The 26,468-nt window shown below is 36.4% G+C and overlaps 1 protein-coding gene and 1 long non-coding RNA gene across 2 annotated transcripts; both read right to left on the bottom strand.

Annotated features, from left to right (window-relative positions):
- Positions 1-493: 493 nt before the first annotated feature.
- Positions 494-25,026, bottom strand: LOC139984067 (uncharacterized). The gene is made up of 5 exons (XM_071997745.1): positions 24,746-25,026; positions 24,271-24,420; positions 5,089-5,511; positions 4,535-4,645; positions 494-4,001 (listed from the first exon to the last, which is right to left on the bottom strand). The coding sequence occupies exons 1-5, from the start codon at positions 24,867-24,869 to the stop codon at positions 3,637-3,639; spliced, it is 1,173 nt and encodes a 390-aa protein (XP_071853846.1). The 5' UTR covers positions 24,870-25,026; the 3' UTR covers positions 494-3,636.
- Positions 6,085-19,088, bottom strand: LOC139954642 (uncharacterized). Its single transcript, XR_011788148.1, has 4 exons — positions 17,791-19,088; positions 16,675-16,748; positions 16,106-16,146; positions 6,085-7,031 (listed from the first exon to the last, which is right to left on the bottom strand). It is a non-coding gene; the product is annotated as an uncharacterized lncRNA (long non-coding RNA).
- Positions 25,027-26,468: the final 1,442 nt, after the last annotated feature.

Below are 26,468 nucleotides of genomic sequence, written 5' to 3'. Positions count from 1 at the left end.
ACAGTACAGTATAGTACAGTACAGTGTAGTACAGTATATATGTACAGTATAGTACAGTATATATAGTACAGTATAGTACAGTACAGTATAGTACAGTATATATGTACAGTATAGTACAGTATATATGTACAGTATAGGTCAGTATAGTACAGTATAGTTCAGTATAGTACAGTATAGTACAGTAAAGTACAGTATAGTACAGAATAGTACACTATAGTACAGTACAGTACCCGTCCTAACCCTATTCCCACCCCTTTCATTATTGCGTAGACTGTCCCTTGCCCTGTCTTCCGGATACTCATAATCAAAGCATGCATCTATGTTTATTCGATTTGTTTGTTTATTTAGACATATATAAGCTAAAGAATACACACCAAGTTATAAAGTGAGGTGTTGTCCAAAGACTTCCTTTTTACACCCTATACTCCTTATCCACTATCCAGTCTTCGGTGCTTTGCTCAACTCCTTTAATAGAAATAACTAAAGGACAAGATAATGTTTATTTACATTTATTTACATGTCTTTCAAGTGGCAAACGACAACATTAAATACAGTGTGTAAACAGTATTTGAGCAAAACTTTGTATCTTTCCTTTAGATCAAAGTATATAATGGTCACCGTGATATTATTTCTTAGAGCAAATATAAATACATAAAAAACAAGGATATGAAAAAAAAAAACAATTGATTGTTTGACGGTGAGCAATCGTTACATAGACTATTTAAAGCAACTTTTCATTAATTACATTCTGCTGCCCTCATTTACAGTCAAAATAAAAGAAACTGTTGATAAACTGCTTATCCACAACAGAGCCTGTGTAAGAGACGCAATTATTAAACTAGCTAGTCGTATTTTAGGAGAAAATCAGCCAACGGTTGGCTCATCCTACCAAAGATCTTGCCGGGTTAGTAGTTCCTCGTAGTGGACGGATGAGACTCCTGTATGCTGCCACTAACAGACACAAGTCATATTTTATTCCACAGTGAATTACGCTTTATAACAACCTTTTCATTCGTTAGGCTCTTTCTATTCTTGTATATATCTGTTTTGGCTTGGAGCTGTGCATTTTCATGTTTGACAATTTTAACTATCTTACTTGTTAACTTTTATTTCTGAACTTTCCTTTATTCTACTTGTAAATTTATCCTTTTACATGTTGTATTCTTACTCTTTTAAATATGTTCTATTATGTGAGCATGTAATTGCCCTCTGGAATATAATAAAGTTATACTTACTTATTTACTTACTTATGTGGAAAAGTAAGTTGGCCTGACGTTTCGATCCCAGTAGGATCTTCTTCAGAGGCTGAAACATCACTATAATAGTTCACTCATCTATAGTCCATATAGTTTTGCACTGACAAAACTAAATGCATTTTAGTTTGTACCGCAGTTTATCTTCTCACTCTGAAAACTTCATTAGAATGTTAATTAACATTCATATTACAATCCTTCTTAATTAAGACAACGAAAGCTTCTGCCCAGAATTATAAACGCAAATTGGGTTAAGTCAATTGAGTCAAGCTCTGCCATAAAAGTATAAATGATTGTTTTTGAAAGTATATTAGAAACCTTTTACATTGTATCATATTTTCATCAGCTGAGACAAATGGAACAATCTAGTCAAAAATATGCTATATTTATTCTTTATGTGGTTGAATGTCCGTCCGAAAATAATTGAGCCCTTCAAGTTCAAGCTCAAATTTAAAATATGTGATTTACTGAAGTACAAATAATCATAAACCTGAGGAACATTGACATAATATAATGGACACTAGAAAAAATACTAAGCAATGCTGTTTATCAAAGCTATAGTGACCAGTTGGTGCGAGAAGAAAAAACAAAAACTAGGTCTATAAACGATTACAACAAAAAATATGTTTATACTTATATACACGTCACATGTCTATATAACAGGTACTGGTATTGTTACTGTTCATAATTATGAATGAGTAAATAGTGTTTAAACTCATTTGAGAAAGCTTCCATGGATTTATTTGATTTAATTGTAGGCGGAAATTTGTGCCAGATGTAAAACAATATTGTTAATAAGTTGTAATTTAACAACTACATGGTCACATGGAGAGGACAGTAATTTTCGCGTATTAAAAGAGTACTCATTGGTTTCAGAAAAGTGTCTGTTCTTCGTGGCCTACTTCTTTTTTTATTCTTTGGTTTTCTTTTCTGCTTATAAGTCAGGCAATAATTCTCCTCATTTAAATAGCTTATATTCCCTGAATCCTGATGCTCAAATGCCATGGACAAAGGTGCCGACGAAATCCATCATCAGTTTCCATTTGTTTATGAAAATACAGATTGTCGGAAGAAAAATACTCCGGCTACATGTGCTAGTTTCTTTCCGCCTTGAACTTTTCTTGTTTTGGAAACGTACTTTTTTAAGTATCTGCTCAAGTACATCCAGACGTCCCATGCATGAAACATAACACCCAATATATAGGGATCCCAGAAGACATATTGAAAAGACCCGTTAGTGTAGGCCGGGGTGAATGTATATTGAAACCGTATATGCCTTCCTTGTGTAATAATATTGTAACTAAACTATTTTACTACATTACAGTTTTAAAGGTGCTCAGCGCTGTTTCATCACAGGATACTTTTAAAGCCCTATCATACTTAACAAAATAGCGCCATGTTTTAGCTTTAATGATCATGATCCATATTTTTTACCTGGAAATTCTATGAAGGTGCATCCCCCCTCCCAAGGCGTTGAAGAATTATGTTATTGATTAAAGTAATTAAAGTAATGGTATGCGAATACTAAGCACGTAGGGAAAATATAAAACATAGGTTTACTACTTACATATGGCTAGGCACATTTCAATACTAATACAAGTAACATAAAGGGATATACCGTAACCCATCCCAGGTTTCCATTAATATTATGATACTACGTCATACTTACATTGCAATGTGAGAATGGCGTGTGAATTTCTTTGAAAAGACGTTTTCCTTTTATGTTGCCGCTGTTTGACAGTGAAGGTATGTCTAACACATTATGGTAGTACACAGGTTTCGTCAAACGAACATACGGCCAGGCATAGTTGATCAAAAACCGACTGGGTTGAAAAATGTTAAGAAGTTGGGGTTGACAGTGGGTCAAGTTGTTTTGGATTTGCGATGAACACTTTTCAATGTGATATATTTTACATCCCTAAAGCATTTGAAAACTCATTAGGATGCTTTGTCCGTTAAAGTTGAAATATATCATCTTTTGGATTTGATGCATGTTGCGAATCCTACGGGAAATAGCTGCATCATGACACCCCCAACCCCAACTCTCCCCTCCCCCCCTCCCAAGAAAAAAAAATATATATATATATATCATGCGGATGGGGTTTCCAAGGAATAACGATTATTCAAATACATTTGAGCGCTACCACCAGTCACTTATACACACCCTCAGTAGGAATAAAAAAACCTAGGAAATATTCTACTTTGTGAAGTTTACGTGCCAAGGAGGTGTTTTCTTTTGTTCATGCACTGTCTATCGGATATATCGTTACCATTAAGCCAAAGTATGAAAATAAGGTGTCGATGCATCCCCCACCTCCCCCCCCCCCCCCCGTTCATGTTCCCGTGATTTGTCAACTATGCCCATAAAAGGCCTCATGCATATTCAGATACATTCGGTCCCTGTAGGAAGCGAATTATCATCTAGTGCCTTGTCACATTCTAAAGTAGGATAAGACATCGCTGCTAACAGAAATTCGATTTCATTTTTCACTTTCATACACGATTTTTGGCAGGCTTTATAGATTATTGTGCCATCCGAAGGGCATTGTGGGTAGGCAAATGCGCATAACGTTTTCTTCGTTGAGCTGTCACGGGCAACTGTTGCTATGGTATCCCATGATGCAATGTAAGCCATATTTGTTCCATTCAGGTTGATACCTCTAGTGTTATTGTAGGGTAGGACCGAACGACATTCTTCCGGAAGGCGAACACATTGATCATTACTGATATTGTAACTTGTAACGTTTCCTGGGGAGAGAGAGAGACAGTTATGTAACTAATTACAATACATTTTTAATACAATTTGAAGTAATTAAAGTAATTAACGACAAATTGTGATCGATATTGCCATTGCTGTTTTCGTTTCATTTGCTATTGTTGCTAGGGCGACAGAAGAGGATTCAATCTGAGGAGGTGAAATCGAAGAGGGGCAGGGGCCGTCCAACTTTGGTCTCGGAAGACCAAAAAGATACCTCTAAACTTTTCAAAAAAATGGATACTCTGTGCATTCAACCCGAATATTTCCATTTTTGTTGTTGCTTTTTCCATTTAATGGCACTTTTATTTATATTTTTCAATTTGTCAACAAAAGGCCAATTTGTAAATTTAAGAAAAAAGAAAGGCACTTTTTTCAGTTATGAACATGGAAAGCTGGTGGACAGCCCATATTCGCTATTTTATCACACATCTGATTAAGAATAGCACCACCTATTTATCTTAAGGCCATAGTTGACTACTTTCGTAAGGTGTCATACGGGTGACGCAATGACGTCATTGTTTACCATTTTTGCATAGAGTCCCATAGAATCCAGTGGTACATTGACAATATTGTTGTTCCCGTTGTATGAAACAGAGTCCACCATTAAGACAAGGATTGGGTTGACAATCAGCAGCTGAAAATATATATATATAGAAAATGCACATTTCCAACCTGGTCAAACATTAAATTAAACACCTCTACCTACCTCAAGCGAACATTGCTTTCCATGACAAAACTAAAAAGCCATGATTAGGTGATTCTAAGTTGATACATATATAACACAGGTAGGTGTATAACATACGGCTCGTGAGCAAGTTTCCTGCGGCCCGCGAAACGATTTGCAAACGTTTCCCCGCGGAAAGTACAAGCCTATGAGGGTCAACGTGACAAATGGTGGTTAGGAGGAGCTAACATTACTTTACATAGCTCCAACGTGTGATAGCATATTTCAGCATAACGGATGAAAGATAAATTGCCGGTTCACAAGGTCACATTTTTGCCGACCCCTGCCCACCGCCCCCCCCCCCCTCCCCCAGCCCAACACCACCCCCTTCTCTCCTCGGATGCAAATCTCACCTGCATTGGAAAGGTTGCCACCAAAACACATAGCTTCCGAGGCTGATTCTGGCATTCTGTTGCATAAATCGTAAAACCCTCCCCTATGGGATTCAGGTAAGTTCTTCAGGCATTCGTCGCCAATTTGGTTACAGAGGGACTTGCAAGGTATAGGAGTCTTTTGCTGAACGAAATTTACAATATCGAAAACGTAGTTTAATTCATTCACATTTTGATCGATACGAGTTCGGCAGGGAGGATGGATTATGGCGCATAAGAACTCTTTTGATCTAGAATGGCATTCAAAGTTTTGTAATAGCATCTTGAAATTGCCGAATGTCTGGTATATCCTGTCCGGAGTATTCCCGTAACCGTATCTATTTGGCGCGGTCGTTTGGCAACCGCTGATTGGATGACAATCGACCAACAGTGACGTCAGACAACCTAACAACGAAAAACAAATAGAAGATAATGGAGGGATTTAAAATCGGAATGCCTATAATTTTACCAGGGGCAAGGTTACATGATACGGTACAATGATTATATTCATTACCTATAACCTATGACCTCTTACTCCATCAGGACGTCAGACATTTCAGATAACTTTCGTAATTATCATGGATGCAATGTGTTCGAATTATCATTTTTAGAATCCCTTTTTTTCTTATTCGTAGTTGTGTGAGAAACAAAACACTAATCGTTATCAATAAATCTAACTATAAATTAAGTGAAACGAAAACTTTAACTTATTTCAAATTTAAATTAAAATAGAACCATGAGCTAATGTACTGTAGCGTTGACTTCTAAGGTCATACAGAGATCATTTGGTTTGTGGTTATATCATATCTTGAAAATAGGCAAAAAAGAAACGTTTCAATTTGGTCAGGAAAGCTTCAATCTTACTCCCACCTTTTGCAACAGTTAGTGTTGATTAGTGCTGCCTATATGCTTGTACGATGCTGCTGTTAATGGTCGACCTATAACTTCATGTTCACCACAATGAACCTCATGCTCAACAATAATCATGAACAAGAGCCCAAGGGCACTGCGGTTCCTTGCGTAGGGGTATATGACAATACACATAATATTATCATAGCAAGATTGGGCTCAAATAGTCCAAGTAATTGTGGTCCTACTTGTACCCATAAAATAACCAACACTATAGCCAACACTTTTGTGATCACAAATTGTGATCGGATTTTTGATCGGAAGGCACTTTTGAGATCTGAATGTGACGTCAAAAATGTAAGAAATATAAAGTCACCTACAAGCGGGTCAACAGATATGATAACATTGGTGACCTCAGATCACCGTTTAGTTTGAAAATGTTCTACCACCCCATTCACAACTTGTCCCAAAATATCAACTGTCACACCTTGGCACTAAGAGTTATTGCATTAAATGTCTAAAAATTAACTTTGAACTTGAATACATAACTTCACACAAAAAGGTCACCCGGAGGTCAACCAATTGACATTTTGATCAGTGAAATGTGAATACAGCATCAAAACTATTATAAAACTTAAATCATTTTTTCTTTGCCCATTTTCTCCCCCAAAATACTAGTTTTTTAACATTAATTGACCCTTGGTGACTTTGAATCAAATGACCGTTAGGTTTAAAAATATTTCCCTTTTCCATTAACTGGGAGTTATTGCATTAAATGTCTGAAAATTAACTTTTGTCAAATAACTGAAAAAAGACAAATACTCAGATACCTTAAATACATTGATATTGTTTATTTTTTTCAAATAGTAGATATAAACTGTACTGCTGTTTTGTAAAATATATGAACTTAAACTTCTGAACTATGGTGGCTCCTTCAAGAAAGCTGTCCGTTTTATCGGTTGGGAGGGTCAGCTATTGTAACTCATCTTTATTGAGTATGGTGAACTGTATGTTCTTTGGTCCATTTCTGCGCTCACGATTGCTGAAGTTATGAGCCTAATTTATGGCTCATGAATCTGCAATGAAAAGATTATAGAAACAAATATTATGTTATTTCATTTGAATACCTGCAGTCTCTGAAAAAATCATGAACAGTTAATGACCTATTGTGTTTTTCATTAAATGTTCTTTTAGGTTTGCTGCAACTATGAAAATCTGGTTTCATGACAATATAACCACATCAATTATTAGAATTCCCGATTATAATGTTATTCGTAATGATAGGACTGGCAACGGGGTGGGCAGCTGGCCTCTGTAAACAAGTTTTCAAGTTTGCTTTGATTACTGGAGAAGTTAAATTTTGCAAATTTGATTGTCTTCGATATGCATGGACTTGGATTTAAAGGCACTGAAGACTCGTCCAAACTGCGTGCGGACATCTGAAAAAGTTAACATTCTGTTCCTTGCAAGTGAAGTTTTGTTTGTGTCGCTACAAAATGCAGACAATAATGAAACGTGATACCTTGTTATCTTTAGCTGGATGTTGTTCTAGTTTGTTAAATTTTGGTTCAAATTAGCAAGGTTATTCAAATTTGGTTTCAGTTTCATCAATTTTGTTCAATTTTTTACAGAAATTAAAAATTTTGTTCAAATTTGTTGTTAACATTGTCAAGGTTATTCGAATTGGTTCAAATTTTGTTCACGATTTGTTCAACCTTGTTCAAATTTCGGTCACGATTTGTTCCACTTTGTTCAAATTTAATTCAAGTTTTTTCAAATTTGGTTCACATTTATTCAAATTTGGAAAAATATTTGGAAGAAATCTCAAAATAGGTTCAAGTTTTGTTAAGATTTGTTCAAATTGTGTTCAAGTTTATTCATGAATGTTCAAATTTTGTTCTGGTTTTTTACATCTTTGTTAAAATTTGCAAGGTTAATCAAATGTGATTTCAGCTTCATCAATTTTGATCCATTTTTTAAAGAAATATCATCAATTTTGTTTCACTTTTCAAAGAAATATAAAAGTTTCTTAAGTTACTTCAAAATTTGGTTCAAATTTGGTTAAATATTGTTCAAAGTTGAGCACATAAGACATATGGTACACATATTTTGGTTTAACTTGTTGTGTTTTCATGGAAGTTTTGCAGAGAAATCCAAGTTGCTTTGTGATCACTGTAATAGCTCTCAAGGACTCCACTACCAATTGTTTTACTTGTAGGAATATTTGTGTAGATATGATCTAAGCATGAGTTATAGTCTGTTGTAGGAGTGAGTATGATTTGTTTGTATTTGAATGTTCTTGTGAATAAAGAGAGAAGGCTGTTTTTGTCTGGTGTGTTTTGGAGTACATCAACATTGAAATCACCAATAATCAATGTTTGTTGTGAATGATCTATGTGATTTAGAAAGTTACTCAATTCATCATGGAATTGTTGCATGGGAACCTTTTTAGACCTGTAAATTAGTGCAATTTGAATAGTTCCAGCACATGTGTCTTTGGTTGTCAGGGAGATTTCAATATTATTTGTATTCAGTGTATGTTCAGTGAGTGTTGTGATATTATTCTTAGTGTAGATTACAGTGCCATATGGGGAATTTGAGACAGGAGCATGAGATGGGATGTTTTTGAATAGTGTAAATCCTTCAATGTACAGCTCATCATTTGTTACTGCTTCTGATAAATGGCATTCAGTGAAAAGTAGAATATCAGCAGATGTGATTGTGCTGTCATGAATTATGTCAGAAATGTGTCTCTTCAGTGATCTTACATTTTGATGAATGATGGTGGTGCTGTCCGTACTTTCAAATGCATGGCTGCATATTTTCAATGATCGTGTGGAACGAAGGTTTTCTACTTCCTTGACAACATTTCGATCGACATTAATTTTTTCAGGATTAAGTTCAAGAATGTATAATCCATTTATGGAAGTCACTCTACTTAATGCAACATAGTGGATGTGACATTGTGATCTAGCACCTGACATATCAACAACTATCTCTTTCATTGTATCTCCTTGACATCTATGGACTGTCTTTGCAGTTGCTGGTCTCAGGGGAAATTGTTTCCGCATAACTTCTGCATTTTTGTTGTGACCAATCCTAAACTGTCGACTACTTCTTGATATTGGTGTCCATGTTGAAGCAAGCTTTGAATGATACAGTTCTCTTTTAGAGTGTCGACATGCTTTACCTACACTAATGTCATCGAACTGTACCCATATAGTGTGAATGTTCTGATCATGTACATTCTCTATATACTTGATGATACCAGTAGCACCATTAATCATTCCATCTTCAACTGAAACATTGAGACAGAGGTCAATTCGTTGGTCAATGCCCAAGGAGAGTTCAGTGAATAATCCCATTGTCTTTTGAGGGTTGTTCGGTATGCAAGTCAGTATTTTTTGTTTGACTGTGTTTGGGACATCACCTACGACAATGTCTTGAGATCTAATTGTGAGCTTTAGAGTGTCTAGTTTGGAAAAAACTTCATCATTGTGTGCATTCACCCTTAGGTTTGTCTGATAAACATGTGTAACATTTGATGGAACCTTGTCGGCTGTAAACTGTCTAGTGTTCAGCAGCTTCAAATCATCATCTGTTTGTCTATTTTCTCTTAGTCGGTTCAAAAGTTGAGCAAAACTGTGGTCATCTTTTTGTCGCATGATTTCAGTTAGTTCAAAGGCCATAAAATGATCTCTCCATAAATTAGATGCAAGTGGACCATAATCATGAGTTAGATCATTAAATATCCATCCATCAAACACGGGCTTGAGTTGAAAGAGATCACCAACAGCAATAATGCTAACACCTCCAAATATTTTCTTGCTACCCTTAATTTGTTGGAGTCTTTTATCTATGTATGTAAACATTCCATTACCAACCATAGATATTTCATCAATGAAAATGATTTTCAAATTTCTGAACTTCACTCGAAGTGAGTTTAGCTTGTCTGATGTTAATGCCTTGTAATGAAATCCTTGACTAGCTGGAATGAGTAGAGCACTGTGAATGGTACTGCCTTTAATACCATAAGCTGCTTTGCCTGTTGGTGCCATTAGAAGAATGTGAGTATCATCTGGATCATTTCCAGGCTGGCTAGAATAGTATTTCAAAAGTGCATTGTACAGAGCTTTCAATACTTGAGATTTTCCTACACCAGCTCCGCCAGTGAGAAATGTGTACATTGGTTCTTGCTTTATTTTGCACCAATGCAGTACATAGTAGAAAAAGTCTTTCTGTTGTTTGTTGAGGCTGCGTACTAGACTTCTGTATTCAGAATCAGGCAAGCGAGGTTTTTGCAATTCTTCTATGTTTGCACTATTGACTGCAATCCCAATGTCTTGTCCAATATCATACAATTCAGGTGATTCATTGGAAGGGATTTTCACTTGTTGTTTATCCTTTTCGTCTCGATGAGCCTTTTCCATATGTTCTGTATTAGGTGCAATCTCATCATACATCTCATGGTCTTCATTTTCAATATCATCTATTGCCTGGTCAATGATATCTCCACTGTGGTTATATTCTGCTTCCTTGTCTTTAATCTCGGATTCAACCTGAAGGTATCGTTCTTGGTACGTATCACATGACTCTATGATATTATTCTCAGATCTCCAAGGAAAAAACAACATCAGTTGCTCTCTGTAGTACTTTTCTGCATCATTTTCCTTGTTAAACCGAACATATCTGATGATCTTGGCTTTGTTTCTTTTTCGAAAGTTTAATGCACCAACAGCATAGCATTTGACCTCACCAGTATCCTGCATATCATGGTCATCAGCATTATCATGTGATTCATAGTCATGGGTAGTGCTGTCTTTGTTCAATTTGATAGAAGGGTCATCATCATTTTCATCTAATTCATAATCATTGTTAGTGCTCTCATTGCTCTTGTTGTCACTAGTGATATCGAACCAAGCTGCAAAGTCTGCAAGGCAATAATGTTGTAGTGCCTTAGGTCGGACAGCATACTTCCTGATAAGTCCCATACATTCAATATCTGTAGAGTAATCTGGCAACTGTTGAATATATTCCAATGGTTTGATCAGGATTGTTCGATCTTCTAATGGTGAGGTATTTATAAACACAAACTGCCTGGAGGCTTTTCTGAGTGGCATTTGTAATACCAAATACACTGCTTCTTGAGCACTCATTTCAACATGATTAAGGAATTTGTTTCCAATGTGTCGTACTTGCTGTTTGATGTCCATGTTGCCTTCTCTTGCTTCTGATGTTGCACGCTGCATAAGATTACTCATACCTCTTTGTCCTTTGCTAATGTAAGATACAATGTACATGGCACATGCATATGGGTCCAGCACATATTGAATATCCATATTAGCTCTCCAAGTTTCTAGCAAGACTTTATTGTAACCATTAATCCTGACTTCAGATGGTGATCTTTTGAGAAAGATTTTGTCTGATGTTATGGATGAACGTATAGCAAGAATGTAATCTCTTTCTGTGCTTCCCAACTTTGTCAACATATCTTCAAATGTGTCAGTAATGTCTTCAGCAAGTTTCAAATCATCCAAGTAGGCCTTTATGCACTTGTACAATTCTGTAGTTTTTTCATTGCCTTTATCTTCCAATGGTGTTAGAATCATAGTTCTAGGCATTGGTGGGATAGGAAACCCAAAGCGACAAACACCTTGTCTCTTTTTCCTGCATATCTTTGCATGGCTGTGAGATTGCAAGTTAACAGTTTGGTTGACTGTGTCAGGTATGTTACATGTGACATATTGATCAACAAATGATGCTACTTCTGTAGGAGCTGCATTTCCATATAAAGGTGCATCTTTGACCCAAACTAGCATGTGAATGTGTGGGGAACCTCTCTGTTGGAACTCAACTCTGTAGAAATGATCAATGATCTCACCAATTGGATGATATGAACTATACAGGAAATTATTCAAGAACCTACGAAACATGTAATCAAAGTGACGTGCACATGTGACAGGGTCACTCTGGATAAGGTCAGATTTCTCATTCCAATTCATGTTTAAGAGTTCTTCATCCGTGAAATGTTTGTTTTTGACTGTTCTTCCAAGGATTTTGAGTAGGTGAAGCCACCTTGTTTCAGCAGCAGAGAATGACAGAAACCATGTTGGGATTCCAAGTTGTCGAATCATTGCAAACAGTTCTTTCTTGGACTTTTCCCAATAGGGAGGGGATCCTCGTAATGTTCGGAATACTCTAAATCCTTCATCTAGGGTCAATATTTGCTTGATACTTTCATTTGTTTTGAAATGTTGAGCAGTTAATTTCTTCCCTTGTGTTTTTTTCTTTCGCATACTCAGTGTTACTTTCTGCTGTATTTGGTTGATTTGTAACTTTTTGGTTTTGTAGAATATGTTTTGGACAGATTTGGCAAATCTTCTATCTTTGTGACGCAGTTCCCACTTACATATTGTGCTGTAATGTACCTTAACTTTGTTGTCACTTCTTGGCTGTCCACAAAATAATGTTGGAAATGCAAGTATTTCAGAAAGACTGTCTTGAAATAAGCCCATAGGTCTATTTCCTTCACCTGGTGCTACGCAATAAGCAAGTTGGCTTTGTTCCTGAAATTCTGGTGTTAGCATAGTATCTAATGTACCTGTAGGTTGCATGTCCTCACTTTGAGCTTCTGTCCAATCATCATCTGAATCTGGATTGTCTTCATTATTGGTTTGAATTGAAGGAGTTGCACCTACTGGTAAGTCAGCATTCTCATTTTTATCAGATTGTTTTTCAAGAGGTTCCATGAATTCGTGCCAATCATCATCCATCTGCTGCAATGTTTCCGTCCAATTCTGATCAATTGAGACTCTTTCATCTTTGTATAATTGACTGTTTGCAACTAACCATTGTGCAGCATCAATTACTTTATTGGGCCTGACATTTTCACTATGAACCGAGTGCTTATAAGAAAGTTTTCTCTTAAACTTGACAGGAATAGTCATGCTTTCATTTAGCCTGCGTGGTAATAGTCTACATGTACTTGACACATCAGCTGCAACATTTACCACATTTCCTTTCAGATTCAATTGTCGCCCTCTAGGAAGTTCTCGAATTTGCATAAATGGTATACGAAGAGCTACTAATTTCTCTTCAAGAGAATGCAATTGTAATTCTTTTGGAACTGTCACAAACTTCATGTTATTGTTAAGGCTTAATGGTGGTATCTTATCAGAATTAATATATTCCTTGCAGGTACTACAAATCCACAATTTGTTGTTGATAGAAGGATTGTGTAAAGCAATGCTGAATGTAGATTTTGCTGTTTTCTGTACAAAGCTAGTGACACTTTCTTTATACCATAACTGTTCACAACAACAGCACACATATTCTGGACCTACTGAAATAGAGTTGAGAAAACCTTGTTGCAATTGTTGAATTGATGAAGTGTTACAGCTGGTTCTCTTGTTGTATTTGGATTTGATTTCATTAGCTGCAAACTGTGGATCTGTTCTAGCTTTTGCCATTCGTTCTTGATTCTTTTGTTTTTCTGTGACAGTGTAGGTGTCATTTTTGCGAATAGTGTTCATTCGTTTCATGTTTTGTTTCTGTTCAATTTGAGAATATTCCAGTTTTTGTCTTGTGCCTTTCATCCGTTTGATGTTTTGTTTCTTTTCATTTTGAGAGTACTCCTCATTTCGTCTTGTGTCTTTCATCCGTTTAATGTTTTTTTTCCTCTCATTTTGAGAGTACTCCTCATTTTGTCGTATGTCTTTCACTCGTTTGATGTTTTGTATCTTTTCCTTTTGAGAGTACTCCTCATTTTGTCTTGTGTTTTTCATCCGTTTGATGTTTTGTTTCTTTTCCTTTTGAGAGTATTCCTCATTTTGTCTTGTGTCTTTCATCCGTTTAATGTTTTGCTTTCTCTCATTTTGAGAGTACTCCTCATTTTGTCTTGTGTCTTTCACTCGTTTGATGTTTTGTATTTTTTCATTTTTAGAGTACTCCTTATTTTGTCTTGTGTCTTTCATTCGTTTCATGTTTTGTTTCTGTTCATTTTTAGAATACTCCTGATTTTGTCTTCTTTCTTTCTTTCGTTTCCTGTTTTGTACTTTTTCATTTTGAGAGTAGTCCGGTTGTTGTCTGATATCTTTCATTCGCTTGGTATTTCTTGTTCTTTCATTTTGAGTGTACACACAATCTGTCCTCTTGGTTTTCATTCTTTTAATATTCTTTTGCATTTGTTCTTCACAGTACATTTTGTTTTGTCTTCTAGTTCTTTGGTAAATAATGTCTTTTTTCCTTTCTTGTTCTCTGTATGCACTGTTAGTTGCTCTAAGTTTTTGCATTCGTTTAGTACTGTTGGAACAACTACTACTGGGAGGTAATTTAGTGATGTTCACTTTCTGTTTCTGTTCATCTTTATTTTGTTGCCACAAGTTTTGTCTGTTCAGTTCTTCTTGTACACGATCTCTTGTTGTTTTTGGTTGGGCAGATTCAAGGTTCTCTGCTACAAGACAGAGATCAGTATTATTGAGTCCATACACGACATCAAAGTGATTTCTATTTGTGTTTTGTATGTAAATTGCACGTTTATTTGTATCTATTCTTTCTGAGAGACTACCACATGCTGGGAATCGTAGCCATTTCCATTCACTACCAGATACAGCATATGTATAAATGTCAGTTTGTAAAAGTTTTGCAGCAGTCATTATTTCCACTTCAGTAGCCCACACTGAATCATCTGACATATGGGATGTTTGAATATAATCCTGAACAGATTTACTAGTAGATGGTAGGTCACATTCCAGAAGAGATTGCACTATCAAGCGTCTTAGGATATGATGATTATTTTCAGACCTGGTTATTATGAATGACAAAGATCTAAAGAAACAATTCCCATCACCTATTATTCTCCAAATATTACATGGTCTTGCAGTATTAGTATACAATATTGGACTGCAAATATTTGGGAAATTTGGATAAGAACTGGTATGAATTTGCTCGTTATTGTCTGTTATTAACTGCTTTAATATAGCAATCTTTCCATCACGCCATAAGTCATCTGGAGGGAAGAAAGTAAATGTGTCATGAGTGTGTATATTTTGCAAGTTAATATCAGTAATGTTTGATTGACCATCTGAATGTTGCTCTACTGCTTTTTCAGAGAGAGTTTCATTAGCATATGTTTGTGACTGGCATGTTTGCTTTGATGTTATGTTTTGCTTTGATTCTCTTCTTGTCTTGTTTCGCTGTCTGTAACTCAATTTTTTTGTTCGTGGCATGACAGAATATTGTGGACAATCTCCTTTCAGACAACAGTTTCTGTGGGATAGCAGTGCATATAGAGAGTGATTGACTGTTAATGCTGTTGTGGATTTTGGATATCTATCACAAGCATTTGATCAGAATGTGTGTTATTTTTTCTGGAATGGTTTTCTTTGCAATGCTTGGAATTGAAGTACTTTTTGTATCCCTGTGAAGTTCTTGTTAATATTGTTAAGTGCTTTATGTGTGCTTAAAGTTGTTTTATGTCAAAGTACTTGTTGAGTTGCCTAGAAATGATTTCAAGAAGTGATAAGGATGTTCTTAAAGTGGGTTTTAATTACTGTCAAGTAGTATGCGGTTTTCTATCAGAACTGTTTAAGAAATGCCTTTGATATATATGTTTCAAAGTTTCCTTTTTTTTATGATTATTTGCACTATACTTTGTTCTGATTGTCAGTAATTTGAGCAGTTTTCCGGGTTTTTGTTTGGAGTATTTTCAGTGCCCTACATATGCTTTGTTAGTAATTTGTAGCAGTTCTTTTGCTTTATTAGTACTTTCGATATTTTTAGCTCTTTGCAGTGCTTGTCAGCAATTTTTAGACATGAAGTTTTGATAATATTTGGCCTGATAAACTGCTAGTTTGATTGACCAAGTAAACTGTATAGTTATCTTAACATAAAATGATAGCTAGTAATTATCAACTTTGAACCAGTACTGTAAGCCTTGGGATGGCTTTATAGTTATCAAACTTTGAACCAGTATTGTAAGCCCCTGGGATGGGTTATAATATCAACTTTGAACCAGTATTGTAAGCCCTGGGATGGCTTAATAAATATCAACTTTGAACCAGTATTGTAAGCCCTGGGATGGCTTAATGAAAATCAAGTTTGAACCAGTATTATCAGCCCTGGGATGGCTTTTAATAAACAAGGAACTTACACAGAACTTCAAGCCTTTGGTGTTGAACTGGTATAGCTCACCTGCAAAATAAAAATACAGAAAAATAAACATGTTTTCCAGAAAAAATGACTGTGTCTAGCTTTGGGACCAGCCTACATGGGGTAGCTTAATACACTTATTTTAACTCACCTTTACTTTTTCTCACAGCATAGAAAATGGTGCCTTCTGCCTTCAAAACATGTAAACAGAAAACACTAAGAAAAATTAGGCCTAATCCTAATGTAATGTATTTCTCCATATCTCATTGCCAGACTTCAGTATACTACTGTTGGTATAAGATAAGCCTATTCCAGCCTGATTTAATGTCTGGGTTATTTAACTTTAAAGTTAAACCTATCCTAGACTACATAAATTACCCATTTGCCTAGCCAATTCTGTTCGAGTTAAGAGTGGTCTTGATAAAAATCTAATTAAGTGACAGTTAATTTTCATAAACCACGCTTGGTCATTTCTCCAACATAACCATTCAACCTGAAGATTTTATTTGGCACTGAATCTCGACAATTGCAAATACCAAGGAACCTTAAACAACAGAAGGAAAGATATACCTTGATTTGCAACAATATCGTTAACTCTGATAATAGAACGTGAAGCCCTTGGGTGTTGAACTGATATAGCTCACCTGCAAAATAGAAATAAAGGAAAATAAACATTATCTAAAAAAAAATGGCTTGAGTCTGGCATTGGGGCCAGCCAACATGGGGTAGTTTACACTTATTTTTCTCCCACCTTTACTTTCTGCATACATCTTAGATAATGGTGATTTTCTGGCTTCAAACATGTAAACAAACAACACTGTTCTTGTGCCGTTTCCATATTATTTCATTAATGTAAATGACTGTACGTGCGGAAATTGATGAGAAGAAAGGACCAGGGGCAGAGCACATCTAAAACCCTCTTAGGACTAACAAAAGTAAGACATAGGCTAAGTCTAGAGTCAATGAAGTGAACTTGAATTTTACTAACCTAGTAAAGTACTATGGCTTTTCCAAGGTCATTTGATTTCTCATCCACCTGGCTGCTAACATTAGTCAAATAACAAAAATAAAAGGCCTAGGCTAGTATACATTCTGTACATTTCTTTCCTGAAGATGAATACTCCTAGTCCTAGGCCTAACACTGAAAACATATTTTCTTCAAAGCTGACTCCAAATTATAGCAAATCTGCAGGCCTAGACTAGAATCAATGAAGTGAACTTGAATTTACCTGACCTGGAAAAGTAGTATGGCTTTATCCAAGTGCAATTGATTTGGTATCCAAATGGCTGCTAATATTAGTCAATAACCAAAAAAAAAAGCATAGCTGCAGATGAACTCTCGTAGACCTAATCCTAATGCACTGTATTTCCTTCATATGTCGCTGAAGTGAAAGACTGTAGACAGCATACTGCCATTGTTCTAACTTAGACCTACTGCTACGCCTGATTAATGTTTGGGTACAAACTACCTTAAAACACAGGCTTGTCCTGGACTACTGTACATAAATTGCCCACAGGCCTTGCCTATTTTGTTCGAGTTAAGAGTGGTCATTGATTAAAATCTAACTAGGCGACAGTAAATTTTCGTAAACGGCACCTCGTCAATTCTCTTGTTTATTTGACACTGAATCTCGATAATTGCAAAACATTAAGGAAAACGTTAACAACGGAATAAAGATATAATACCTTGATTCGCAACAATATCGTTCACTCCGATCCAATAAGCAACGTTGTACAGTATGTATTATGTTGGGTACGGTACATAGGCGCAATGCTTGTATATACAACGTTGTATTCAGTTACCGACAAAGATAAATAATAACACTTTGTTCAGATTCTACAGATGCCCATAGTACTAGTAGTGTTGCAATATAAATAATCGATCCAGATAGGGTGAAAGAATGGTTTAGAATGCTGCAGTCCTGAAATGCTGTTATTAATAGTATCTGATTCTGAACTCAGTTTCAAGTTGAACCAAATATCCTCTGTACCACTAAAACTATGCATGCATTCTATCAGTCATCACTGCTGATAATCATCTGGAGTGAAGACTGCTGCTTGACCTCTCAAGGACAAAAGTAAGCAAATTGTGCAGGAGCTGAGTTCAATGTCTGGATAAAGTATGGAGTATCTCACCAGTGGTGGCACTGGCCTAAATATACCAGAAGGGGGGCATCACATACATCAATGTGAAGTTGAACCAAATATCCTCGTTCCATTAAAACCATGCATGCATTCTATCAGTCATCACTGTTGACAATTATCTGAATTGAGTACTGCTGCTTGACCTCTAAAGGATAAAAGTTAGCAAATTGTCCAAAAGCTAAGTTCAATGTTTGGATATAGCATGAAGTGTCTCACCAGTGGTGGTACCAGCATAAGTAAACAGGGAGGAGGAATACAACATAGATTATTAGGGGTGTAAATATCTATTTATCTCACAAATACAAAACTTGGCAAATTGTCCAAAAGGGTAATGTTTGGATAAAGCATGGAGTATCACACCAGTGGTGACACCAACCTAAGTAAACTGGGATCGAGGAGGGCGGACAGGGGTAACATGGAGGCAACATAGATTCTTGGTGGTGTCAAAATGTATCAAATGGACAACTTTTACACATCTAACCTCTGAAAATATTGCAAATTTAAACCTGATTATAGAAGTTTTAATGAGTACCAGATCTGAGCTTGGTATTTGGTCATGTTTACCTTGTCTGTGTTATTTTCAGATTGATGGCATGTTTCAAATTCATAGTTTCACCATAAAATAAATGTTCATATATTTACTATAGGTGATCTGACCAGCACAAAAATTGATACAAACATTCAAATAACCAAAGAAAGTAACACATGTCAAAAGTCAGCCCGATGCAAATCAACTATTGATTACAATAGCTAACTCCCAACCTTAATGTCCATCCATGCATGCATTCTATCAGTCATCACTGCTCAGACTGCTGATAATAATCGAAAGTGCAGACTGCTGCTTGACCTCTCAAGTACAAAAGAGAAAAAAAAATGAAGGGAAAAATGACCCTCCCCCCTGTAGTGCCACCACTGTATCTCACTATTTCCATGGATAAAGAAGTTGAGTCATGTCAGCAGTACCCTGTGTGTTTGGCATAAATGCTATGTCAGAGGAGTTATATAATATTGCCTATATATATTATTAGGGAAAAAAATTCAAAGAAATAATTCTAAGGGGACAAATGCCCTCTTGCCCTTGTAGCTCAAAAATCAACAATGTCAAAACTTGCAAGTTGTAGTTTCACTAGTTATTGCACAAAAGAAAACACATTTTGACCTATAATTGACTTATGGTGACCAGGGATCAAATAACATTAATTTTTGAAAACGTGCCACTACTTTATTTGCAACTTGTCACAATATATCAGCCATGTCAGACTTCCTGACTACAAGTTGTTGTTGCAACAATTACCATACTGTGTAAGTTGGCAGATTTTTGCACATAAGCAATCTTGAATGACCTTAGATGACCTCATGGTATTTATCAGAAATGTTCCCCTCGATGATATGAAATTATGTCTTAAAATTGTTATTTGTTACAATGTTCACATAGAATGTTATTGCTTAAAAGGCAAAACCAACCTTTGGCTCCTCATAACTGGGGAAGTGGGTGTTCAATTGAAACGGGAGACCTCATATAACTTCACACACAAAGGTCACCTGGGGTCAACCCATGGACATTTTTGTTCGGTGAGACGTGAATATAACATCAAAACTATAAAAATTCAAACGTTTTTCTCTTTGCCCATTTTCTCCCCCCAAAATATTAGTTTTTTAAATATTAATTGACCTTTGGTGACCTCGGATCACATGACTGATAAGTTTGAAATATTCCCTTGTACCATTCGCAACTTGATCCAAAATATCAATCGTGTCACACTTTGGCACTGGGAGTTATTGCATTAAATGTCTGAAAATTAACTTTGACCTCATATAACTTCACACACATAGGTCACCTGGGGTTAACCCATTGACATTTTCGATCGGTGAGACGTGTATACAGCATCAAAACTATAAAAATTCAAACATTTTTGTCTTTGCCAATTTTCTTCCCCCAAAATACTAGTTTTTTAAACATTAATTGACCTTTGGTGACCTTGGATCACATGAATGTTAAGTTTCAAAATGTTCCCCTAACCAGTTCACAACTTGCCCCAAAATATGAACAGTGTCACAGGGAGTTATTGAATTTAAATGTCTCAAAATTAACTTTGACCTTGTATAACTTCACACACAAAGGTCACTTGAGTCAACCCATTGACATTTTTGATTGGTGAGATGTAAATATAGTGTCAAAACTATAAAAATTCAAACTTTTCTCACTTTTATCATTTTCTCCCCCCAAAATACTAGTTTTCTAACATTAATTGACCTTTGGTGACCTCGGATCACATGACCGTTAAGTTGGAAAATATTCCCCTCTACCATTTGCAACTTGTCCAAAAATATCAACCATGTCACACTTTGGCACTGGGAGTTATTGCACTAAATGTCTGAAGATTAACTTTGACTTCATATAACTGAACCCACAAAGGTCACCTTGGGTCAACTCATTGAAATTTTTGATCGGTGAGACGTGAATATAGCATCAAACTATAAAAATTCAAACATGTTTTCTTTGCCCATTTTCTCCCCCCAAAATACTAGTTTTTTATCATAAATTGACCTATGGTGACCTTGTATCACATGACCGTTAAGTTTGAAAATATTCCTCTATACCATTTGCAACTACTCCAAAAATATCAACCTTGTCACACCTTGGAACTGGGAGTTATTGCATTAAATGTCTGAAAATTAACTTTGACCTCATATAACTTCGCACATGAAGGTCACACGGGGGTCAACCCATTGACATTTATGATCAGAAGGTACCTTTAACATCTGAAAATAGCATCGAAACTGTAAAAATCCACAAAACACAAAAAGGTCACCAGAGGTCAAATTGAGGTCAAGGGTCACCCAGATGCGGGTCGACAATTGGATTACATTGAAGCAACTCCCAACCCTAACGGAGAATTTGTTTTCAAGTTATCGCAAAAATACTAGTTTTTTAACATTAATTGACCTTTGGTGACCTCGGATCACATGACCGTTTTGTTTGAAAATATTCCCCTATACCATTTGCAACTTGTCTCAAAATATCAACTGTGTAAAACCTTGGTACTGGGAGTTATTACACTAAATGTCTGAAAATTAACTTTGACCTCATATAACTTAACATACAAAGGTCACCTTGGGTCAACTTATTGACATTTTTGATTGATGAGACCTAAATTAGAGCATCAAACTATACAAATTCAAACATTTTCTTCTTTGCCCATTTGCTATCCCCAAAATACTAGTTTTTTAACATTATTTGACCTTTGGTGAAATCGTATCACATGACCGTTAAGTTTGAAAATATTCCCCTATACCATTTGCAACTTGTCCGAAAATATCAACCATGTCACACTTTGGCACTGGGAGTTGTTGCATTAAATGTCTGAAAATTAACTTTGACCTTGTATAACTTCGCACACGAAGGTCACACGGGTGTCAACCAATTGACATTTTTGATCGGAAGGTACCTTTGATATCCAAATCTAGCATCAAAACCAAACATTTTCTTTTTTGCCTGTTTCCTCCCAAATAAGCACATTTTTTCTAATGTGACCTTTGACCTTTTGACCTTGGTTTCAGATGTAGTTTAATCTCCTGATTCCAAAAAATAAAACGACAAGTCTGTACAACCATCCTAACTCCGACCGAAAAACTTTGACCCCATATAACTTCGCACATAAAGGTCACACGGGGTCAACCTGATGACATTTAAGATCAGAAGGTACCTTTGACATCTGAAAATAGCATCAAAACTGCAAAAATCCACAAAAACATGTAAAGGTCACCAGAGGTCAGATTGAGGTCAAGGGTCACCCAGATGCGGGTCGACGTATGGATTACATTGAGGCAACTCCCAACCCTAACGGACAATTCGTTCTCAAGTTATCGCAAAAATACTAGTTTTTTATCATTAATTGACCTTTGGTGACCTTGTATCACATGACCGTTAAGTTTGAAAATATTCCTCTATACCATTTGCAACTACTCCAAAAATATCAACCTTGTCACACCTTGGAACTGGGAGTTATTGCATTAAATGTCTGAAAATTAACTTTGACCTTGTATAACTTCGCACATGAAGGTCACACGGGGGTCAACCCATTGACATTTATGATCAGAAGGTACCTTTAACATCTGAAAATAGCATCGAAACTGTAAAAATCCACAAAACACAAAAAGGTCACCAGAGGTCAAATTGAGGTCAAGGGTCACCCAGATGCGGGTCGACAATTGGATTACATTGAAGCAACTCCCAACCCTAACGGAGAATTTGTTTTCAAGTTATCGCAAAAATACTAGTTTTTTATCATTAATTGACCTTTGGTGACCTCGGATCACATGACCGTTTTGTTTGAAAATATTCCCCTATACCATTTGCAACTTGTCTCAAAATATCAACTGTGTAAAACCTTGGTACTGGGAGTTATTACACTAAATGTCTGAAAATTAACTTTGACCTCATATAACTTAACATACAAAGGTCACCTTGGGTCAACTTATTGACATTTTTGATTGATGAGACCTAAATTAGAGCATCAAACTATACAAATTCAAACATTTTCTTCTTTGCCCATTTGCTATCCCCAAAATACTAGTTTTTTAACATTAATTGACCTTTGGTGACCTCGTATCACATGACCGTTAAGTTTGAAAATATTCCCCTATACCATTTGCAACTTGTCCGAAAATATCAACCATGTCACACTTTGGCACTGGGAGTTGTTGCATTAAATGTCTGAAAATTAACTTTGACCTTGTATAACTTCACACACGAAGGTCACACGGGTGTCAACCAATTGACATTTTTGATCGGAAGGTACCTTTGATATCCAAATCTAGCATCAAAACCAAACATTTTCTTTTTTGCCTGTTTCCTCCCAAAATAAGCACATTTTTTCTAATGTGACCTTTGACCTTTTGACCTTGGTTTCAGATGTAGTTTAATCTCCTGATTCCAAAAAACAAAACGACAAGTCTGTACAACCATCCTAACTCCGACCGAAAAACTTTGACCCCATATAACTTCGCACATAAAGGTCACACGGGGTCAACCTGATGACATTTAGGATCAGAAGGTACCTTTGACATCTGAAAATAGCATCAAAACTGCAAAAATCCCCAAAAACATGTAAAGGTCACCAGAGGTCAGATTGAGGTCAAGGGTCACCCAGATGCGGGTCGACAACTGGATTACATTGAAGCAACTCCCAACCCTAACGGACAATTCGTTCTCAAGTTATCGCAAAAATACTAGTTTTTTATCATTAATTGACCTTTGGTGACCTCGGATCACATGACCGTTAAGTTTGAAAATGTTCCCCTAACCAGTTCACAACTTGTCCCAAAATATCAACCTTGTCGCACAATGGCACTGGGAGTTATTGCAGTTTTAATTTTTTCGGTTTTTGGACCATTACTGACCTTTGGTGACCTTTGTGGGCACCAAAAACAATAGGGCACACCTTCTCCATATGGCGGATCTATAGTGCAAGTTTAGCCTCAATCCAACATTCCCTTATTGAGATAGAGCGTACCCAAGCAAGTGTCACAGACACACACACAGACACACATACACACACACATACACACACACACACACACGCCAACCTGACTGCATAGGTTCCTTTTGCTAAAGCAAGGAACCAATAAATGACTGAATGACAATTAGTCAAAGTTTGACCTCAGAAATTGCTAAACAACTCTGGACTTGGCTCTAACAACAAAATTTAGTTATATAAGACAAAAAGAGCGATACAGCACCTCTGTAATCGACTTCAATCGTCATGTTTCTCTTGCGATATTCTTCTCTATTTTACAAAAAAATAGTGGACTGAAAATTTCAAGCGACAATTCTCATGTCCTGAACAAAGACTAGCAAAGCAATGATTCGTATCTTAAAAAAAGTTTACAATATTCGCCTCAGCAGACCAAAAACTAAGAAGTTGTTACGCGAGAAGATATATGTGTTCTCCCTCTTACGCATGTGCTTAACATGTTCAAGATATTCCTCCTATGACGTCACTTCCTGCTTAATCTAACCTGTTGTTCGACCATCATTTGCTGTTGTACAAGGCGGTGCTTGTGTCGCAGTTGTAGATATTCTGTGTGTAGTCGTACGTAGCGGCGGTTGACTGGTCTGTTCAAACATGGCGGATGATGTTGAAGTACCATTTGTTATCAAGTCTGTCACTGGTTGAAACAAAAGCAAAATGTTAAAATTGGATCTTGATCAAGTTTAGTGAAATCAATGATAGGTAAATATGTCTGTGGAAATTATTTGTATCATATCTGATGAACAGAGTATACACACAGGGAGTTGTTCTACCTGCAGCACTGTACCATATTGATATTTTGCCAAATAATTATTTTATGATAATTGTTGTATTTTTTTTCATGTTTACGTTTAATCCTTTTCTCAAGAGGGGGACCATTAAATGGAGAATAAATAAGGGATTCGGTTTTGTAGTTATGTACTCTATAATTAACGTAGAAGATATAATTCCGTTGAACTTACAACCCTGGGTTGACGTCGAGGGCGTTTCTGACTGGTTGGATGGAAGCGTTGCCATGACAACCGGTTGTTTTTTCGTCGCTGGAACGTCACTATCAACTTTAGTTGAACTTTCTTTGTCGTCCATCTTGTTTTTATCATACAGGGTGGAAGAATTGTCATCCTTTTCTAATTTCAGAGGACCAACTGTGAAAGAAGAAATTGAAATGAATTAGAAGATAGTCTTGTCCAAGGGAAGTTCATGAGACCAGAGAAAACCGCTTGATACGGGGCCATACCCTCGGGGCAAGACGGGTTCAGTAGGCCATTTGCGTCCTATTGCTGAGACTAAGACATTGTTCCTAATGTAAGGCTAGCTGCTGTATGGAAGCACGCGGCCGTCGCAATTAAATAGTGGCATGTGTGTAATTAAGGAATAAATTGCCCTCGGCTGCCTGTTATTGGTGAATAAACCGTCGGGACCTTACATCCAATCAACATGTTAGGCAATTAATTAGAGAGCCTGAGGACATGGGCCGTCTCTAACATCTCATGGACCTCTATAACGGGTTTTGTCTGCAAAACGTAGCAGGAGAAAGCATATGTGCTTCCGGTCTATAGAAGGTGTTTATCCGGCCTGATTTCAAATGGAAAATCATTGATCTCTCAACATGTTCGTTAAATTTCCTTTCGGACATGTTTTGGGCGTGTAATTCATTAGTTCAATCGTCACCAATACACTTTTACATAGAATACTTAATTGTATAACCCGAAAGCCAGTAGGCTTTGTGATTCCTTGCTATACAATTTGCTCAAAGTTCCATCATACCCTATGTGAATAATGTAGAGCAAGTAACTTAAATTTGCAGAGGAATTAAGCGAGAATCAGAAAAGATCAGAGATTTCCAGATCTTATATGTATCACTCGCTTGTGGAGCATCAACCATTTAAGTCACTAGTAAAGATTTTACAATACACAGAGTGTTTATTCCAAAATGTTTCAATATCCAGAAGAACAGTCTTCCTGTGTGAAATATATACACATAGATGTATTAACAAAATCAGCTCTACCACCTCCCAAAGATACCTTTAAAGAATTGTGACAACTCTACGTGATATTGTTTATACACTGTGAAATATTTTCACAACTGTGTCGAAGCAAATAATATGTAATATAAATCATAGAGAAAACGGCCAATTATCAGTCCATTTCAGATAACTCAATATGTTGCATGAACATTTTAAATTTGAAATCCATCCAACTTTGTAATATTGAGCTACCGTGTTTACAAGGTTTCCACAGTTTGACCTCTGTTGACATGGTATGACCTTTGATCCCAGCCAAAAATAATAGCAGCCGAGAACTCCTTATGGTTCATTTACATGCAAAGTTTGAAGTCCATCCAAATTTAGCATATTGAGTTATCGTGTTTACAAGCCAAGGTGTCACATACACACCTACACACATGGCATCATGACCGCAATGCTTCCTTTGCTTTCAACAAGGAATCAAAAATCCGATCGTCGCTACACGACAGATGATAGTTCATACAAGGCTACCGTAGATAAAAGTAAGCACACTTACACAACATAACAGTATCAGAACCAGAACAGTAAGCATACCGACAGCCGTGGATGAAATGAATATGCATTTCCTTTTATTGATTTTCTTCTTCTTCTTATCTGGACCAGACTATTCATCCATGGAAAAGAGTAAATTCAGGCTTCTCTGTCTGTACTCGTCATC

Source organism: Apostichopus japonicus, chromosome 17, assembly GCF_037975245.1.
Source record: "Apostichopus japonicus isolate 1M-3 chromosome 17, ASM3797524v1, whole genome shotgun sequence".
Taxonomy (NCBI): domain Eukaryota; kingdom Metazoa; phylum Echinodermata; class Holothuroidea; order Aspidochirotida; family Stichopodidae; genus Apostichopus; species Apostichopus japonicus.
This window is presented reverse-complemented; position numbering and strand designations above follow the sequence as displayed.

What these genes read in the sequence shown, in the direction of transcription:
- LOC139984067 (XM_071997745.1), bottom strand. Translation starts at nt 24,869, where the DNA reads ATGGACGACAAAGAAAGTTCAACTAAAGTTGATAGTGACGTTCCAGCG. An exon ending in CTCGACGTCAACCCAGGGTT is followed by an intron (nt 24,421 to 24,745) that starts GTAAGTTCAACG and finishes TGTTTCAACCAG; the next exon opens with TGACAGACTTGATAACAAAT. An exon ending in TGGCAACCTTTCCAATGCAG is followed by an intron (nt 4,646 to 5,088) that starts GTGAGATTTGCA and finishes ATATATTTTCAG; the next exon opens with CTGCTGATTGTCAACCCAAT.